Here is a 21,905-nt window from a genome sequence, read left to right as displayed (position 1 = left end):
TTTAATATACAGAAACATGATTTGTATCCCAAGTGGTAAGTTTTGTTAGGTTTGCTTGTGATTAAGTGATTAAAAACTCAAACCAAATATCCCTCCTTAGCCCAGAGAAAGTGGCTGCTTCAGTACAGCTGAATCTGTAGGACAGATTAAGCATTGGAGCAAATGTATTTCTTTCTCATATAAATACCTTTGTTCCTTTTATAGAAGATATTTCAAAGCACTTTACAACAAAAGTAGGATAAAGCCCCAGAAATCTTGAAGCCATTCCACTCTCAGTACTGTTCATATTCTGCCTCAAACACTCCATCTGCCTTCAGTGAGCTTGTTCAGGTTATAAGAGATCTTAGATTTGAGCATTAGGGGGAGAGGCTGAAGGCATTTTCATTGAATCTTATGAAAATCAGCTCTAAAAAAGGTCATTTTGAACTGGCTGGTTATTCTGATTGACTTAATATAGAAGCATTCAATGTTTTTCTGAAGTTTTTTTCTTGGAATTTAGATTCATCACTTCCATATTCTTTGCTCATAGGTCAGCTATATTTGGAAATAATTCCCAGATAAAAGCAAGATATACCTTTAATGTCACAGTTACTGGTACCTTAGGATTGTCATTCCTTATTTGCATCTGAAATTTTTGGGGCCAAACATAGGTCAATTTCTGTTAGAACAATTACAACAGAAATTAATACAAAAGGTTTCCCATTTTAAAGGTAATTTGATTGAGGTATATTCACTACAGCAAAGTTCCAGTACAGTGAAAGATCTAGGTCAGACTTGAAGAGTTTTGTTTTGTTTTTTAAACAGGATTAGACTTATAGAATTACCCAACAGAAGAATGAAAAAAAAGATCTAGGGGTTACACACATCATCGGATTCCCTGATGAGTTCAGTATCTTCCACTTGTACTACTGCATCAGCACCACAGGGGATTGGAGCACCTGTTGTAACCCGCATAACTTGTCCTGGCATCACTGTCTGAGTGGGCTGTAAAAAGAAATAGATGGAAAGAAGACATTTACTTTGCAATACAAAAGTCATCATGGAACAGTTTTTGGACTTGAAATTGTAAGACTTGAGTTTGAACTCAGACTCTGATGTTTGTTAGCTAAGTGATATTGTGCAGCACATCTGATTTCTCTCCATCTCAGTCTACTTAATTTAAAAAATGGAACAGTGTTACTTTAACCACCGACCTCAGTGTTGCCATAGTGTTTTATGAACCATAAATGACTAAATATGTGAATTATTAATTTTTTCATATTTTTCAGATAGGCAGCAGCTCAGATATCAATGGCTGTTAGGCAGTGTAGTGGATAAAGCACTGGGCCTGAAGTTGAGGAGAACTGAGTTCAAATCTAGCCATAGACACTTACTAGCAATGTGACAAAGTTACTTAACTTCTTTGTGCCTCAGTTTCTTCATATATAAAATGGGGATAAGAACAGCACCTATCTCCTTGCAAGGTTTTTGTGAGGATCAAATGAGATACTATTTGTAAAGCATTTAGCTTCATGACTAGGACATATGAATGTTAGCTTTTATTATTGTTGTTATTATATACCAAGAAGACTCAAGAAATATAAATTGTTTTGAGTTCTCTGGGATGTAAAATATTTTATACGATGTATTTTTAATTAATTAAACTTATAAAAACAGACCTTGGAACTATAATAAAAAAGTATTTAAGTGGAATGCTTTGGGAATAGGTTGTTCTGATTGAATTTTCTTCTATGGCTAATCATAAAAGCTTCTTTATTTCAAACCCTGTGGAAAACTTTTCTGAATATCAGACCATGTTCTTGTCTTAGTCTAGCATAAATCACATAATTGTGTCATTCTTCAGTAATTCAGGTTCTTGCAGCATCTTGGAGTCATTCTCACAAAGAACTGTCGCAAATCACAGGTCAAAGAAAATACTGGGGAAGGACCAGGCAAAACAAAACAAAACAAAACAAAAAACAAACTCCACCAATAACACCAAAAATATCTATCTTATAAATCCTGAAAATCTTACACAATGTTTAGGAACAAATATCCAACCACCAACAATGTGACGTTAATTATAATCTCTCTGCTAATGACTTCCAGATCAATATCTCCAGTCACACTCTCTCTCTGCAGCTTTAGTAGTACATCATCATTTACCTATTGGATACTTCAAAATGATGTCCTGTAGAAATCTCAAACAACATGTCTGAAACAGAAATCACTATCTTTCCCCCTAAACCCCACCTCTTCCAAACTTCTCTTTTTCTGTCAAAGACCCAATTCTTCCAGTTTCCCAAGTAACATCACCCTCAACTCCTTACTCTTCCTCAACCTGCATTTTGAATTAGTTGCCAAATCTTGCCATTTACTTACCTCCATAATATTTCTCAAATTTGACCTTTTCTCAGTACTTACACAGCTACCAAACTGATTGAGACCCTCATCACCACTCATTTAAATTATTGCAATGGTTTTCCCTTCACAAATAATTTTCTATTTCAGACAACATCTACACTGTGCTCAGTGTGATTTTCCTTAAGCACAAATCTAACCATGACATTCTCAATGGTTTTTTATTGCCTCTAAAATAAAATATCTAACTACTTTGTTTTGTTTTTAAAGTCCTTCACAACCTCCTTACAATCTAACTACTTGGCATCATTGTATATAACTTCTCCTCCCACCCTGCTATCCATTCAAACTGGCCTTCTGCTTCTCACACAATGATACTAAATCTCTCATATCTGTGCCTTTGCACTGTCTGGTTTATACTCCCTCTTCACCTCTGCTTTATATAATCTCTTTTCCTTCAACAACACTATCTCCATGAAGTCTTTCCTCATCGCCTCAAATGCCCTTGCTCTCAAACTACTTTTTACTTAATTACTTTGTATTTATGCTGCATATACTTATGTGTATTTTTATTATCTTCTCAGTTAGAATGTAAACTCCTTTTGAGCAGAGATTGTTTCACCTGACTTTGTATTTCTAGCACTTTAACACAGTACTTGGTGCCTATGAGGTACTTAATAAACACTTGTTGATTAATTAATTGACTGGCTAATAAAAGCCTGAAGAGGTCTAGTCCACTTCACAGTAATTATCCAATTTGGCAGACGGCATATTTATATGCATAATTAGGGTTTAACAAGCAACTAGAAATACCTAAGCACATAGGATGGAAAGGCACAGATGAGCTGTGTTCTACATCATTGTAATGCTCAAATTGATACTGTCATGTATCTGTTTAATTATGTGAATAATACTTGAATGCATGCTCCTCTGGGAATGTTTGGCATTCTCTGCCCTTATGTATTTACTGATATTATTTAGCATTTTAAGGCTTGATGTTCCTTTTATGGAGGTTTTGGACTGAATTTCCAACAACTGTATTTATTTAATGAAAATGCCATATGATTATAGGGCACTTGAGAAAGGCTGAGTGATTTACAGATTATACAACCATACTTATTCAATGTTATACCAGGTGCTGCCCATTATGGAACCATTTTAAAAAAAGCATCCTCTCAATATCTTTACTATCCGAAGTCACCTGAATTCATACATTAAAAAAAAAGCGAGCCATGTGCTTCACCAGAAAAATGTCTTGGATTGTTTAAAAATTCCTATGTAGGTAAAGGAAAGCCTAAGACAACAAAAAAGTGGGGGTGGAGTGGGAGGGAAGGGAAATTATCATTTTAGTTACATTGCTTTTGTAGAAGCTGCTAAAAAGAATCCCTTTTGAATTTCACTACCTCTCTTAGTACTCTCATTTCTCTAGCAAAGTCTTACCTAGGAGTGAATTAAGTAACAGGAAGAAGATAAGGGGCTGAGATAACCATACCCTGGGTAAGTGAGAGTTGGCTGTTTCATTATGGAAATGAATTCATACAAAGCACTTAACTAATATAAACTGAGGCACTAAATAGGACACATGGCTTACATAAAGTTATATGGCAAACTGCTAGCAGCAAAGCAAAAACAAGCTGTTTTAATTCCCAGAGAAAATGCCTGCAACAGCAAACCAGACTGACTGCACTTTAATTCAAGGAATGTGACAAAGTTGTGTTCTCCATTACAGTGTCAGCTAAGGATTTGGTGATATGGTCTTCTAGGTGACAGTTTCAGAGTCCTAGGCAATGTCTCCCCTGCTGTTGCTGGGATAATGGGGGTGTAGAGATCACCATAGTTCTTCTCTGGGGACCTTGCTCATCCACCCTCACATCCTCACTTATTCACTTTATGGTCATACATTTTAACTATGCTTTTGTGATCCTAGATTCTCTTATTCCCTTAAGCTACCACTGTTCTGAAATTTTCATTTTCTATCCTCACTGTCCTCACATTACACATTTGGTATTGCTAGTAAGTACAAGGAAAAATTTGAGTTATTCTTGCTGCTATCCCTCATCTGGAAAAAAATGCTTGCAAAAATATGTGGTAGTTGGGGCGGCTAGGTGGCACAGTGAATAGAGCATTGGCCCTGGAGTCAGGAGAACTTGAGTTCAAATCTGGCCTCAGACACTTGACACTTACTAACCATGTGACCTTGGGCAAAACACTTAACCCCAATTGCCCTCCAAAAAAGCAAAAAAAAAAAAAAAGTATGTGGCAGTGACAGCTAAGTATCCATGGATGAAGCCCTGAAGAAAAGGAAGAGAAATGTCCTTTGGGTTTGTCCTCAATTTAATCAATACATATGCTAGGGAGTGTATTTTTATCATTACTAGTTGACAATTGAGAAAATCACCATGTACCTGTTCTTAGGTTACTTTGGGTATGGCTAAGTACCTGCACCCTAATGGGAAAATTCTATTCAAATAGTACATGTAAAGGTTAGAGACCTGCCCTTAATAACCTTTTTTTCCCTCTTTACTAGGATAGAAAATATGCTTTTTCAAATTTTCTTGGTTACAATGCACTCTGGAGAAAAAGTCTAAGAGGACGAGATTTACAAAGTGGTACCTGCAAACTAATAATTACATTTTTCTTCAAAACACCAGCAAATAAACAACAATGACCTCTGATTACTTAAAAAGTAACAACTTAAAAAAATCCTCCAAACACATAATTATGAAGGTAGAAAGGACCAAAACTTAGCAACCAATGGAGGGCTTACCACACCATTCCAGACAGATAAGTATCCTCTAGCTGTTTACTGACTAAAAAATTACAATTTCTTTTATGTGTCCTCAGAGGATATTTTTGAACCTTTTAATCATCTTTATAATGTGACCCCTAAGCTTTTCATTCCATTGATATAGAGAATACAGAAACAGTCACTGAAGTCTAATGAAAGTCTGACAGGAGCTGAGAATATTCAACTATGACTATAAGAAGGTTTTGCTTTCCTCCTTACCCAACTTAGAACCCACAGTCACATATTTTAGCATTTTTTCTCGGCTTCTTTTTAAAAGGTTTTTTTTTTTTTGCTCTGAATTTAATGAAGATACTGCAAACAGACAGTTCCATATACAAAGTAGAATGGGAAATGAGGTTATATTTAAAAATTCAAGTATCTAACAGTTTTTTCAACATGTTGCTTTTAAAGCTGTTCTGTTTGTCTTCTGAATTTCTTTCTGCTTTCTTCTGTGCATTTTGAAAAATGCTTCAATGGCCTTTTTTACTTTTGGGGGGGGGTGTGTGGAGCAATCCCTGTGGCTAGTTCCCCTTTTTTCCCACTACCCTTGCTGCTAAAACCCTGCAGAAAGAGAAAAACACCATCCTTGTAAGAAATGTGCATTGTGAAGCAAAAGAAATCTACATACTTGTCATGGTAAAAAATGTCTGGCTACTAACTAAATTAATTTACAGATTTAGTCCCATACCAAATTACCAAAAAATTAAAGAGATAGGAAAAAAGAACATCATTCCCTCAGATGGGCTATTAATCTGTCTTTCCATCTCTGTTAAAGTCATCACATCCTTCTAGTCATCCAAGCTCAAAACTGAAATCCATCAGAGAACCAAATGGTGAAGGAAACACAGGGAAATACTTGGAGATTCCCAGGAAGGAGGCTGAATATACTTAGATAATCTGATTTCTTCTTGTGAATCAACTTCTATTTGCTTCTGGCTACATCTGGGTGTGGTAGCACTATGCCAACTGCCAATTAAATTCATTTTAGTAAACTGTATGATTCTGTCAAGAAATAAAAAGGGAAATGTGTGGCAAGTAAATTAAGCCTTAATAGAAGACCTTGGTTAGTACAATTAGAGGGAGTGGCAGGGAAGCAGTTAGTCACAAACACTAGCCAAGAGAACTTCCAACAAGGAAAAAAAAAGATAAAGATTTTTCATTAATTGAAAGTATGAAAAACAAGGAAAAATTTTCAGTGACCCTCAGATACTAAGCTAATGAGAAGACTGTTGAACATGAAGTTAGGATATACTTGGATTTGAATCTAGCCTCTGACATTTATTAGCTACATGGTCATGTCACTAGAGTAACACATCCTTTCTTAACTTCAATTTGCTCATCTGTAAAAAGGGTGGAGATAGGGGAAATGAGATTTAAAGTACCTGCTTCATAGAGTTGTTGAGGATTATATAAACTGTTAGCTATCATTTGTTTTCCTGCAAACGCTAAGTAGGACTTAGGTAAGGACAAACATAGGTTTGAGAAGGAATCTAGAAAGCATTGCTAAGGATTATGATGTACTAGGGGTAATATGGTGGAGAGAGTACTAGGCCCGGAGTCAGAAAGACCTGAGTTGAAATCTAGCCTCAGATACTTACTAGTTGTGTGGTCATGGGCAAGTCACTTAACATTTGTTTCCTTAACTGTAAAATGGGGATAATAACAACACATACCTCCCAGGGTTTTGCAAGGATCAATTGGGATAATATTTGTAAAGCACTTAGCACAGTGCCCAGCACATCGATGTAGATGTTAGCTATTATTCTTATAAATGAAGACCTTAGGGCAGAGGTAATTCTGACTGATGATTGAAGGTAGGGAGTTCAGAAGAGAAATTCAAATTTGGGGAGTTGACTAAGAAGTTGATGTTAGAGAAGGGGATTTGAATTTCTAGACCATGGCTTAAAATATAACAATGGTGAGATCTAGACCAGAGATGTATTTTCCTAATGTGCTGGTAAAAACACATTTACCAGGATTTAAAAAAATAAAGACAAAACTTAGAATGGAAGGATGAGAAGCAGGGCGAAGGAAAAGGCAAGTAGGGAAGAAGGAAGGGAAAAGGGAGAAGGAGGAGAATAAAGAGGGGAAGGGAAGGGAAAAATTGTCAACATAGATCTTCCCAAACCTACTAGTTTACAGAGTTATTGGTACAAAACAAGAAGAAAACTAGTAGAGGAGAGAATCAGCTGTGTAAGGAAGACAATATGGAAGAAGAGAACCAGGAATAAACCCTATGGCTTCAGATGTTTATATACAAATTCCAGAGCTGTAACCAACAATTCTAGCACTCAGGACAAGCAATAAAAAAAAAAAATGCATCCAGGGCAAGTAGTATAGAAGGTGCTCTTAAAATCACTTTTTATGACAAATTCAACTGAGTGGTAGAGGGAGAAGAGGGTAAGACCTTGGACCTTGGGGAAACAAAGACCCACAGGCCATGACTCTAGCTCTGACAAATGCACAAAGTATAGGTAATAAGAACAATGAACTAATATCCTAATTCAAAGAAAAAATTCGACCTCATGAAAATCACTATCATAAGTATTTGCCTTTTGAAGCAGAGACTGGATGATTTATTAACAATGTTACAGAAGAGATTCTTGGTCAGGTATGGTCTAAAATACACGGCCCAGACAGTCCCTTCAAACTCTTAGATCTGTGATTTTGTGTGTGATCTTTTATTTTTCTCTTTTCCTTGTACCCTCTGCCCTCCACATTCATTTACTATATTTTATTCAGTATTTTCCCCCAATGTCTCTCATTCATCACCCCTTATTTCCATTTCCAGTGCACTAGTTCAGACCCTCCCAGACTTTTTCTAGGAGTAACCTTAATAGACTCCTAATTGTACTTTCTTACTTGAGTCTTTTCTTCCTTCAAGCTATCTTGCACACTGCTGCCAGAATAATTTCCCCAAAGCACAACTGTGATCTTGTCACTCCTCTGATCAAAACCTGCTACCCATTGCCTACAGAGTAAATTCTAAACTCCATAGACAGACATTTTTAGGTCTTTCATGCTCTGGTCCCAGTCAGATCTTCCATTATTCCTTTTTATGTGCTCCTATGCTCTAGCCAAACTGGGCCATTTGATATTCCCCAAATAAGCCATATGCTTTCCTAATTATGCTATACTTCCTCCTCCTAAAATATCCTTCCTTTCCACCTCTGTCTATAAAAATCCTCCCCATCATTTGAGGCTTAGATCAAAAACCACTTTCTCTATGAAGTCTTCCTTCATCTACACAGTCAGAAGTGACCTCTCCCTCCTTAATTGAGTCACAATACTATTGACCTCTCCAATATCACACTCAAGTTTGTATCATGTCTTATCTCCACCACTAAATGATAAATTTCTCGAATGCAAAGATTTTGTGACATTTATTTTGTTTCTTTCCCAGAGTATCTAACATTGTGCCTTGCATATAGCAGATACACACTAAATATTATATTTAGTTTAAATAAAATTACATCAAATCCTACATAAGTCTCACCTGTTCACCAGCTTGGGATTCCCCAATGATGAAACGGTCTCCTGGGCCATCAGCAGCTATGAAATGGAACAGAACCAAGAACAATGATTACTGTAGACCTATAGCAATAATGAAATCCAAATAATGTTGAATAGGTCCAAGGTGCTATTAAACATTGGTTCACTGGAGCCTTTCTAAAGAGACTTTGAGTATAAGATTATAAGTATAAGTATAATATACTTTGAGTATAAGGTCTGCAAATTAGGCAACAATCTGTACAACTTTAGATTTGGTTGTCTGCACTTGAAATATCACCTGAACAGGCTTTCTTATTGATGGTATTATTGGTGATATGTTGGTGAATGAACTCTCTCCCTTTCTTTCTGTAATTTCTACTCTTTTGCTTTCAATTGGTATGTCTCCCAGCAAAGTCACTGAATGAAATGTTAGTAGTATATAGCAAAAAGGAGGGCAATAATAGGATTTTTAGGCTTTAGAGTAAGAAAGAACCTTAGAGATCATCTAAGAATTAATCTCCCATTTAACCCCTTTGCTTTTATAGATGAAGAAACTGAGGTCTGGAACAAGTAAGTGGCTTGCCTAAGGAAACAAGGCAGTAGACAATAGAGGAAGGATTTGGATCCTTGTTCTATTCCAAAATTGCATTTTTTCCCAAAATACTGTCACTGTGTATAATGATACACATACACAGAGATTATACATAGTGGTATAAAGGATCTTTTAAAAAAAATGATGTCATTTATGCCAGAGAAAGATGCAATAATGGTTGCCTCAAACATTGTCTTCTGATTAAAAAATAGTAGATTGACCTAATATAAAAAATAATGGTTTGGTAGCAAGGGGCCCTAGGTTTTAGTTATGATGGCTCTTTTGGTAAATAGCTATCCGGGGAAGAAGGGGAGAGATGGGGAGAAAATTTGTAACTCAAAATCTTGTGGAAATGAATGTTGAAAATGAAAAATTAATTAATTAATTAATTAACAAAAGTCAGGCTTTATCTCAGGGATGTTAAAAGAGCTTATTTTCTTATATATATTTATTTTTATTTATAAAAGAGATAATTTTCTGAAGGCAATTCAACCAATCTTCCTCCTGTTATTTAATTCTGAGTCATTTGTACTGCTTGTCCCAGGGACTATTCCATTTTTGTCTTTGTACTTTTTCTTTGACACCTAGCATACTGTCTGGTAGGTGCTCAATAAATGCTTCTTGATTAATAAAAAAAAAAATAGCTATTGGGGGTGGCTAGGTGGCACAGTGAATATAGCACTGGCCCTGGAGTCAGGAGGACCTGAGTTCAAATCTGGCCTCAGACACTTAACACAAAAACTAGCCATGTGACCTTGGGCAAGTCACTTAACCCCAATTGCCACCCCAAAAGCAAAAAAAAAAAAACTTTCCAGTCTTGGGGATGTCATTAAAACTTTGTGTGTGCCAATTTTCTTTACCTTCACTGAGTTGTTGGGAAACCTCAATGAGATGCCAGAGTACTGTGGGAAGTTAAAAAATATATTATCTATACTTTAATATGTGAAGGTTCTTTATTGGGTGTGGGTATTCCTTTCACTGGTGTATCACAATGTCTTCACAACTGAGTAATTGGTCTTTGAGAGTTGATGCAGCTAAAGAGTTCATCTTCCTGTCACCAAGCTGGTGGTGGGTGGGTCTCTCTGAACTTGCTAGCCATGCTAGGCTTATCTTCATTTATACAGATCATTCCTGAGTCTGTGCCTGAATCATTTCCAGCTGGTTAAGATCTGCTGAGACCTGAATTGGTAAAGCCTTTAAGAACCCAGCATAACTTCCACACTACAAGTAGGACTGAATTGGAGGTTTATTTCTATACTTATATCTAAAATAGCTGATTAGTGGGAGAGTCCTTAAAACCCAAACCTCCTGATTCCCACTCCATTACTCTTTATACTGTATTACCCTGCTATTTTTTATTCAGAAGACTGTTTCAAGCAGCCAGCACTGTATCCTTCACTATCATAAAACACATTGGATTTTTTAAAGACAGCTTTCAACTTTGCATACCCTTGAAAACAAGGAATGAACCCTTTATGCAGTCAATTTTTATAAAAACTCTTAACATGGTAGTGTCTTATTATTTCATTTTGTTTCTCTTCTAAAGCACATAGTTAATTTTCACATATCTAGTAATGAGTTTCTTTTCTGCATTGTAACCACTGGATTTAATTTGCAGAAAGCTATAAAAAGCAATCAAATCTAACAATAACACATTATGTAAAAAATTCACAAATGTTTAATGCTGGACTCAGAAGTTGCCTCCTCTTCTTAGTGTTCAGAAAATATTTGTGTTTTCACTTACATATTTATTTCAATATGTAATTGAAATTGGTTCATATTCTGGTTCTTGACATGGTTCTTTGGTGACTTTTGATTTCTGAAAAAACATATTGAAGCCTTAAATCTACATTCAAAGTGATACTATTTTCCTGAAATCTACATTTCAAAGTGATACTATTATCAAAGTGATACAGGGATCGACAGAAAAGCCATGCTTTACCATTACTTTCTACTAACACAACAACCTCTCTTTAAGGCTCTCAAACATTTCAATGTTCTTCACTCATTCATTCATTCAACATACTTTCAATACACATTAGCTAGCTCATTGTTTGCCAAGTACTGTGCTAGGCTCTGGGGATATAAAAGATATAAACAGAGCAGTCCCTTCTCTCAAGAAATTTACAACATGTATACAGAAAAGTAAAATATAGAATATTAAAAAAAACCTTATTTTCATTGAGGGCAGAGAGTAACCGAGGGGAGGGAGAGACTGGGAAAGACTTCTAGTTAGAAGTAGCACTTGAGCTGTGTTCTGAAAGAAGCTAGGGATTATGTGAAGTGAAGGAGAGGAAAGAGTGCATTCCAACATGGGATATAGCCTGGGCAAAGGCACGGAAATGGGGAGATGTAATACTGTATTTACTGAGAATAATAAATTGTCTAGAACTAAAATTTAGTGTTAAACTAAAATAGAAACGAGTTCTTGTAGGCCACATACTGACTTAGAAAATACCAAAATAACATTATCTATATTGTGTTGCATTTGAATTTATTTTGTTAAACATTTCCAATACATTTTAGTAATATGGTTTAGGTTACACTTGGGAATTCTGCAAGCAACAAATTTGGCACCTCTGAATTACAAGATTAAGAATGGCAGGTAGGCACTGTTAGGGTACTAGTCAACAGTTGCCTTGGGTGGTTCTCACTGAGACACAGCAGGAGACAGTGTAATGCAGCAAGAGACTAATGAATGAATTTGATTAAAAAGAAGAGAAAAATCACTATAATTTCCCAATGCTGTAAAATAATATTTGTAGAATTTGTTATTTGTTATTATCTGATAATCTGTTAACAGATAATGAACTGAGGGGAAGGAATTTTTCAAAAACCCACCATGGTAATGGATCAAAGTTTACTTTAAGAGTATGTTAAGATTTTTATTGGTGGCTTGAGGCTTTCATTTCTGATTTTTGTCTGTTTTAGTCATAATGTCATCATACATTGACTAAACAGACATATCTAAGGACCTATCGCTTCAAATTTCAACCATTTTATAACTGTTGTCTTTATAGCTGAGTTGTTGATCCAAATTAGGCTGTGAGCTCCTAAGGTCAAGACTATGTCTCCTCTTTATGTGGCTCAGATCACTGCCAACCTTCCACAAATAATAAATAATAAATATCAGACAGCTGTACAGTAGACATCCTCTTGAACTTTATTTGATACTTTTCTTTGTAAAATAGTTTTTAAATAAAAATTACTATAAGCTACTGCATGAAAATTCACTTAAAACTTTTTTGGACGGTCCTTGCAGTAGTAAGAAGGGCTTTTTCTCTTCTTTAAAAATTTTTTTTAAAAACATTTTTATTTAAAGTTTTAAGTTCCAAATTCTATCCCTCCCTCCCCTACTCCCTTCTTGAGACAGTAATCAATCAGATATAGATTATACATGTGCAGTTATGTAAAACATTTACATATTAGACATTTTGTACAAGAAGACTTGAATAAAAGAAAGTGAAAAATAGCATGCTTCAGTCTGTATTCAATCAATATCAAGTTCTTTCTCTGGAGGCAAATAGTATGCTTCATCATTAGTCCCTTGGGATTGTCTTGGATCATTATATTGTTGAGAGTAGCTAAGTCATTCATAATTCCTCAATGAACAATATTGCTACAACATTCTTCTGGTTCTGTTCACTTCATTATGCATCACTTCATGTAAGTCAAGAAAGGCTTTTATAAAAGCTCATGTGGGCTAATTCTCTCTGGCAACAAGAAAACCAGTGGCTATCTCATGCAAAAAGACAGAACATCCTCTTTAAGAAAAATTCTATGTCAATTTATTTTTTTTCACTTTTTCCTCATTTATTTTATCAGAGAAGTAAAAATTCAATTTTCAATCCTTTTGGAGTTTCACCTGCTTCAGCTTTTTGTCCTTCCCTTGAAGTAAGAATTCTTTGTCATTTTACAATAATTCTGTAGGACCACAAATGTCACTGCCACAAACAGAACTCCAGTTCTCCAGGCAGGGAATAAGAAGTAGTAAGAGCTGATAAGGCTGTCAGAAGAATAAAATAATTTTCTTTCTGGACAACATTCACTGTATAAATATCAGAGGAGAGAGAAATTTGGAAGCTAAAAATGTACAGTCGAATCAAGGCAGGGCTATGTGTCTGGGGCTTCTGCTCCCCCTATTCTACCATAATCTTTTACAATTCAGCCAGCTGAAGGAAATGAGCCAAATGAGAATCATCTCTGAGATTCCTCCTCCTCAGGAAAGAAGGAATGATTTCATATATATATTAAGTTGAACTGCAACAGTAGACTAATACAACATGAGCTCTGTAAAGTACAAGTCTAACAATTTTGACCAAGCACACTGCTACAGAGAGAGACCAAGCAAATGTTTTTCCCACACAATGAGGCACCAGAGATGTAACACATGAATAAATATTTAAATATATCAAAGAACAAAAGAAAATTACTTTAACTGCCCAGTGTAAAAGGTAGCAAAGGATTCTACTATCTATGAAGATAGACTCTGTGTTTCTAGATGTTTTCCCAACCCTATCAGTATTGAATTTATAAGTAATAGAAAGATCCCCTCCAAAGGGATTGAAAGAGTTTTTATACAATTTTTTTTTACACAATTTACGCAATTCAATTACTATTTCCATTTCAGAGATCTCGGACTGGCCTTTCTACTGGGAGGAATTACTATAGCATTTATTTATTGGATTTGTATAGTCTGTGGTAGTTCCAATTGCTTGTATTGCCAGCACCATCTGTAGCTACAAGAACTCTGAAAGCTGACATGTTCCAAGAAAGGATAGAAATTTAGCTTTCACTCTTCTCAGTAAATAGTTTACTTGTGATTAAAGTAGGACAGATCTTTCATTCCAACAGTTGATCGCCTGGAGTTCAGTTGAAATCTGACCTCAACTGCCCCAGTGTAGGCATTGATTTCCCTCTTCCTGGTCTTTAATCTTTAGAGGTTCCACTAAGAAAATAGCCCTAGGCCTGTGGGGATTGCTTCTGAACGGAGACTAACACGTGAAAGTACAGAATTCAAAGACCCTTCCTTAGATATTTGTCAAGTGGGCGTTTTTTTTTTGTTTTGTTTTTGCAATAGTGAGGCTTCCAGTAATGGATTCTCATTAGGCCTAGTGTCAGGAAATACACATGTGAATATACCTCTTTGTGAATAAAGTTACTCTAACAGACAGTGAAGAAGCAGATGCAGTAACAGTTGGGTGCCTGGAATTAGCCCAAATCCTTCAAAATATGCAGTGTATGACAAACACTAATCAAGAAAGACAAAATCCTTACCTCGGACAGCATAGCCATCTTTTACAGATGCTGGGAAGGGGGGTAGGTTGTCTTTTGCATATACATCTTGAGCAAGGACTCTTCCCATCCCATCTGTGAAGACAAAAAACAAAATTAAAAAAAAAAAAACAAGAAGTGGGGGTGAGTAAATCTAGAGAAAGAAAATGAAAGATGGCACATAGCCATAAAAAAGATGTGCACATGTGTTTATCTACCTTAGTTCATATAAAGGCTCTTTTAGACCTCCTGTAAAGTTAAGAGAAGAAAGAAATGTATTCTGGTGTCCATGATGAAAAATTAGAGTTATTTATTTCCATAGACTACTCTGGGAAAGTACTTCCTAATAAAGAAACTTCCTAACACTGACTTGGGCTACCACAAAGTCTTCAAAGAGTTTCAAGCAGAAGCATCATAAACATTGAAATACTCCTAAATACCACTTTCTTTAAAAGGAAAGCTACTGAGATTTCTTTTTAGTAGCAAACAAGGCTAGGGAAAAACAGCAGAGAAATTCTGCAGACGTATAACCTAATTAATGTGCTCAGTTTAGGTAACTGAGCCTTTTCTTAAGTCACCAAGTTATCAGCATTTTAATGGATAAAGAGGAAGTTTATTTAACAAAGTCTACAAGAATTTTAGCTGTTGATTTGGACTTCATTAGACCAGATAAGTTGGTGACTTTAAGGAGTGGGCTAAAACTACCAGTTGATATTATGTAGAGGCCATTGATATCATACAGAAGAACAGTCATTTGGGATTACTTAATAATCTGAACCACTTAGCAAATATTTTCCAGTAGTAAAAAAAAGTAGATCTCATTACCAATGCCATACATTATCTAGTCAATTACTCCCCTTTTTATATTAAAAAAAATATGCCTCTCTCCACTTTCAATAATATAGGACTTTATTTATGTGAAGTGGTTATATCACCTGGTCTTATCTGGAAGCTTTGTTGCCTTGAGGGATAGGCCAGCTCTTTAGTCAGCCTCTTATAGGCTTAGTGTGAGCTGGCTGCCATGTCTCAAGGGAAAAAAGTAATTAGATGGAGACTTCTGTTGCAGTCACACAGTTCTGTATAGAGAAGGACCTCTTCTTTACAGATTCCATCATAAAGGGGATGGAGTCTTTTGATACAATTTGCAGGATAGAAAATGAGGGTAGAATAAAAAGTTTTAGACCAAAACTGAAATGGCCCTCTTACTTCCCAGGTAGACCTGCTATAGTTTGGCCCTGTAATTGACCATACAACTCTTTTTTTTTTTTTTTGCTTTTTTGGAGGGTAATTGGGGTTAAGTCACTTGTCCAAGGTCACACAGCTAGTTTTTGTGTTAAGTGTCTGAAGCTGGATTTGAACTCAGGTCCTCCTGACTCCAGGGTTGGTGCTCTATTCACTGCACCACCTAGCCGCCCTTACCATACAACTCTTGAAACTAGTTTCAGCACAGGAAAACATTGAAATTCCTTGGGGGTAGCTTCATATCTGGAACTAATCTGGCCTTCAGGGATTAATTACAGCAGCAATATGCCTCATTCCAACCAAACCACTGCTACTCTTTTACTTGGCTTTGCTGGCCCATTACAGTACCTGATCACAGGTGACTAAATGCTATCAGACCTGGAGATGACAGAGGGCTCTCTCCAACCATTATTCACTCATTGTCATTTAGAAATATCTTATAATCACAGCTGCTTCATTTATGAATTTATGCCTGATTGATTCACATAAGCCTTTGGCTAGTTTGTATACTGTATTCTTGTTTGTCTGTTTGGCAGTATTTAAGCCTACAACAGAAGTGAGGCACAATTCCATTAAATATTAAAATACAGACTGAGGATTAGTAACCACAGTAAACATAGGCTGATCTTCCATTTTCAAACACTTAAGAATAACTAGAACTGTACTCCATGGAAAATAGCAGCTAGTTCTTGCCTGTCTACTGGTTCAAGAGAGTAAGTGTTTAACAGTATTTTCTATTCAACTCCAACTCTAATCTTATCACAATGTTGGAAAGAGACAGTTTAGCATTTCTGAAGATTGCTGAGCTTTGATATAAACATATCAATCCACACACACGTACACACAGAGAGTCTACATATATACATATATAAAATACATGTGAATATATTTATATAGACAGAAATATATGTACACATAGATACACACATATTATACACATGCCAAGAAGATATCTTAACTATCAATGAAGAAATTTTTACAGTTTCCAATGAACCTGAAGATTTACAGATGAATTTTCTCATTTGTAAAATGGGAAAAATAGCAGCACCTACCTCACAGGGGTGTTGTGAGGATCAAATGAAATAACACAGGTAAAGCACTTTGCAAACCTTAAGGTGCTTTACAAATAGCAAGTTATTATTTACAACTCTTTTTTTATGATGGTCAGACCTGGCCCGAGACAGGTATACTGAGATGACAAAGGTCCTAGACCTATCCAGGGTTAGACAAAGGAATATGATCCCACTATCATCATTTCTAATTTCATGATTGCTCTTGAGTCATACCCAATCATATATATATAAATGTCTGTGTTACAGAGTTGACCAAGGTATAATATCCAAAGTACATAGAGATGATAGTAAAAATCCAACCCTGGCAGCCTGCAAAACAATCTTCAGCATACCAATGTGACTTAAACAGGAATTTAACTTAAATGCTGAGCAATTACTGAGACTTATTTCCATGCCATAATCTAAAAAAAAAAAAAAGATTATCATACACAAGTTGAAGGGCTAGTCCATGTGTTTATGACTGGATGTTTATGTTCAGCTAGACCTTGCTATTCTTTGGAAGCTCTAATTTATAATGGTTGGTCAGTATTATCCTGATTTTAGAGATGACAATTCTAATAGCTGACTTTATATAGGATTTTACATATGTTATCTGATTTGAGTCTCACACAACAACCTTGTGAAGTTGGTATTATAAGACACTATTATAGCCATTCAATAGATAAGTAACTTCAGAAAGGTTAATATTTGCCTATGGTCATGCCACTAATGAAGTGTCAAAATAGTCATATGAACTCAGGTATTCCTGATTCTAAGTTTAGCACTCTTATATTCATAGCATGGCACTTTATAATAAGAAAAGTTGAGGCACTGAGAAGGACATTTTAATGGTGGAATAGGACACAGAACTTGAGTTTCCAAAACCCAGTCAGATGGTCTAATATAGTTACTAACACCCTTTGTCAAGGTACCTTATTATGTCCTTTTGCATCCTGGATCATGATCTGATGTAGCTTCAATTTGCTACCCAGCAGAGGAGACTTGTCTCAGCTCTGCATACTTCAGGAGGCCTAACTTTCCCAACCCAATATCATTTGCCTGTTCTGTTACTTCTTTTATGGACTCTCTTGTCCCCTCTTTTACCTCATGCTAAGAAGATGATGAATTTATTTCCAGCTGTTTCTAGTCAGTCCTGGGGATTGACCTGAAGCAGACAAGTTGTTTGAGCAGAGGACAAAAGGGAGAAAGAAATGATAGTGAGGGAAAGTTACAAAATGCTGATGACTAAAGAAGAAGAGTCAGGGACCTAGTGAGACAGATTGGTATGAAAGCTGGACAATGCCACATGAGAAGGTTACCTAACTTCATCTCTCATTATTCACTAAGCTTTTTTTTTCTTTTATATTCAGCTTATTAACTTCTGCTTTGGTACTTATATTCATCAGTGCTATATAGTAATGTCCCATTAGATTTTGTGCTCCTTGAAGGCAGGGGATACCTTTTGTCCCCTTTATATATCCCCAGTGGTTAGGACAGTGTTTGGCAAATGGCAGATACTTAATAAATGCTTGCTGAATGAGGGAATTACCCACACCTGGAAACTCTCTCCTATGTATTCATAAAATCGTGGTCATGACCTCTTAGGACTAGGTCAAAATTCAGCTCCTCCAGGAAGTCATTCTTAATAATGCCATTCCTTTTATAGTCCATTGTCATTTACTACTTATTCAGCCTGTACTACACCATTTTGTGAATAGCAATTGTTTTCATGTTTTATGGAGACATACCGTGTTTCCCCGATAACAAGACCTATCCTGAAAATAAGCCCTCCCCTTACTGTGTAAGATTCCTCTAAAATAAGCCCTCCCCCGAAAATAAGCCCTATTGAGCTACATTACGGTACCCTCTGTATGCACTGCCCCCCCCGTGAAACGCATGCCACGCTCCGAGCTGCATCCAATCAGAGCTGCAGCAGTGAGCGCATCATCCTGTTCTTTCCCAGTGATTTGCTTATTGAATAAAGGTACATTTTTTTGTTCACATTTACCTGTTTATTAAAATTGCTGTCAATGTTCATTAAAATAAGCCCTCCCCTGAAAATAAGCCCTCTGGTGTTTTTCTGTCCAAAAAATAATAAGACAGTGTCTTATTATCGGGGAAACACAGTAGTTTGTTTGCCAATATCCTTCTTTTTCTTGTCTAGTTCCTCAAAGCACCATCAGCCACAATGTTCTACCTTCACATTAATGAACTCCAAAATTCCTTTATCTGACCATAATTTTTTATTGTGTCATTTTTCTCTATGCCTTAACCCTATTTTTGTCTTCAACTTGACTTTCACTTCCTCTCCCGGTCAGTTTCCTCCAGGACATTACCTCTGCATCAGCTATATTCATCTACCGTGTTTCCCCAATAATAAGACACTGTCTTATTATTTTTTTGGACAGAAAAACACCAGAGGGCTTATTTTCAGGGGAGGGCTTATTTTAATGAACAGTGACAGCAATTTTAATAAACAGGTAAATGTGAACAAAAAAAATGTACCTTTATTCAATAAGCAAATCACTGGGGAAGAACAGGATGACGTGCTCACTGCTGCAGCTCTGATTGGATGCAGCTCGGAGCGCGGCGTGCGTTTCACCCGGGGGGGGGGGACGGTGCATACAGAGGGTACTGTAATGTAGCGTGTAGTGCAGGGCATCACCTTCACTACAGTAGCAATCTCAATAGGGCTTATTTTTAGAGGAATCTTACACAGTAAGGGGAGGGCTTATTTTTGGGATAGGTCTTATTATCGGGGAAACACAGTATCTTACCTATCTAAATCCTTTCATGAAGCAGTCCAATTCTGTATCAAATCTCTACAATCAAATCTGTTGCCTCCTTGTCCTATAGCTAAATTATACCTTTGTCAAATCCCAATTTTGGATTACTTCCACCATACTCCTCTGCTACTATTAACATGGAGCTGAACAGAGATGGAGAAAAAAATAACAAAACCATACTGGTTGGATCTACTACAAATTTATGCTATATAATCTCAATTGGGTCTTCACTGAAGGGAAAACAATTCTACATTTTGCTAATCAATACACTATCCCCCTCATAGCAGTGGTTATTATAAGCGTTTTCATTGCTCCTTAAGCATCCTGTGGTATTCCCTCCTTTCAGTTAAGGAACTTGTCTCATATTTCACTAAAAAGAAGTTGAGGCTTTTTGCCAAGAGCTCTCTTTTCTCACAGCACTCACATATCTGCCCACACTATTCCTCTTTCACTCCTCTCATGAAGAAATGGCTGTTTTAACTGCCAAGACAAATTTTGCTGCATGAATTTTTGATTCCATCCCCTTCCATATTCTCAGATGGTTCCCACTGTCATCCCACTTTCGTTTTAATCTTCAGTCTCTCCCTATATCTCTTCACAACATCTCTTAAATTGTGAAGATATCTCCACTCTCTTGGGAATGTGTCTTCTCTCCACTCACAAAGACACTACCCTTGGTCAGGCCCTCATCACTTCTCACCTGGACTACTGCAGCAGGCACTCTAACTGGTCTCTGCTGCACGTCTTTCTCCACTTCAATACCTCATTTGCTCAGCTGCATAGTGATTTTTTCCAAAGCACAGATCTGACTCTGTTACCTCTCCCCAGTTAACTTCAGGGTCAACTCCTTCCCCTTCCCCCCAGTATGGTACTTAAAACCCTCGACAACTTGACCTCTCCCTATTTTCCTAGTCTTTTTTTTCCTTTACTCCCCTTTACACATTCTAGGATGTGCCTATTTCTTTCCATCACTTAATTTTGTTCCTTGTTAACAAGGGAAGGGAAAGAAAGCATTGCCCCCAACTTGGGCTATCATATGTACATTCTTGGAGCATCATGTGTGCAGCACATAAATACCATCTGGCCTCTATGGCACATCTTCAAAGAACACAGAATGAACAATAATGCATCTCAGCTGGAAACAAAGAAAGGCTGCTTTATACTTATTTAACAAAATTATTAATACAGAATTAGCAGCTCTTGTGACTGGACTGCAGAGTTTTGGAACTTTTAAATTATTTTTCCTCCTGCCAAGAATGTAGGGAAGCTGCCATCTTTCAGGTAAATTCATCTTTGCTGGCAAATCAGCAAAATAGCAATGCCAAAGCAGATGGATCCAGAGAGGTTCAACATGGCCCTCCCAAGTGGGAAATGTGTCATTGCACGTTTTGGTTTGAAAACATGAGGGACAGTAGAAGGCTAGGCAGATGATGTGCTAGTAAGCAATATGCAGCATATCTGGTAACAGGAAGGGTTCCCAGATGGCAGCAGATAGAAGATAATCAGAGGAGTTCACATTTGATTCTAATCTCTGCTGTGGAAGCAACTGCATCTGCATTTTTGACCAGAGCAGGGGTTAAATGATACGTATTTTACCAAGCAATAAGTATTATACTTTGTGCCCTTCTGTTGTTTAACATGTAAAGATTTAGTTATCTTAAGGGTATGAGCTACTTCTTGTAAGTAACTTAGGCGCTGACAGAGATTCTGGATAACCTGAGGGTGTAATCCTTTTTCCTGAGGCCACATATGGGGTCATCAGTGCACATGGTTTTGAACAAAGAGCCTTGGCCTTCCCAATCTACAATGGATATGAAGATCCTAGTCATCTCTTAAAGAGATGTTATGTGGTACTTCATGATTACATGTAGGATTGGTAAAAATTTCCACATTGTTCTGCTTTCCTATACACAGTACAATATGACAGTTCTGTAAAATAAAGAATTTCATCAACCTTATGAAGATGAAAAACCTAACGGTACATATGCATTTTAATGAAATATAGAAGTGTCTGAAATCTCAGTGGCAAGAGCATGCTGGCACTTGCTAGGGAACATGAACTATATTTAGACAAGATTAATAGGAGAGGAACGGCAAGAGGGATGCATTAAAGACTGGATGATTTGCTCTGGTTCTAGTCTATGCCTCTCTACTATATTGAGCCAAGCTGAAGTATTTTCCCTTCGCATTGCTGGGCCTAAAGTAAGCCTGCAGAGGACCTCTCATTATAAAAATTCCTTTCTCTCTTAATGTGTACAATCAAATTTCCTAATGTTTCCATTTCAGTTCCATACACACACACACACACACACACACACACACACACACACACACACACA

The 21,905-nt window shown here is 36.7% G+C and overlaps 1 protein-coding gene across 1 annotated transcript in view; it reads right to left on the bottom strand.

Annotated features, from left to right (window-relative positions):
• GPHN (gephyrin) overlaps positions 1 to 21,905 on the bottom strand; it is a 415,464-nt gene that overhangs the window by 125,197 nt on the left and 268,362 nt on the right. The window contains exons 8-10 of the mRNA XM_069082448.1: positions 14,490 to 14,582; positions 8,625 to 8,680; positions 865 to 984 (exon numbers count right to left, since the gene is read on the bottom strand). Of these exons, the coding sequence (XP_068938549.1) occupies positions 865 to 984; positions 8,625 to 8,680; positions 14,490 to 14,582 (269 nt within the window). The remainder of the gene's footprint in view (positions 1 to 864; positions 985 to 8,624; positions 8,681 to 14,489; positions 14,583 to 21,905) is intronic.

This window comes from Petaurus breviceps, unplaced genomic scaffold (genome assembly GCF_028583685.1).
Source record: "Petaurus breviceps papuanus isolate PSGF00001 unplaced genomic scaffold, PetGlider_PUasm1.0 166, whole genome shotgun sequence".
NCBI lineage: Eukaryota > Metazoa > Chordata > Mammalia > Diprotodontia > Petauridae > Petaurus > Petaurus breviceps.
Note: the sequence above shows the minus strand (reverse complement) of the source record. Positions and strands in the feature narration are given on the sequence as shown.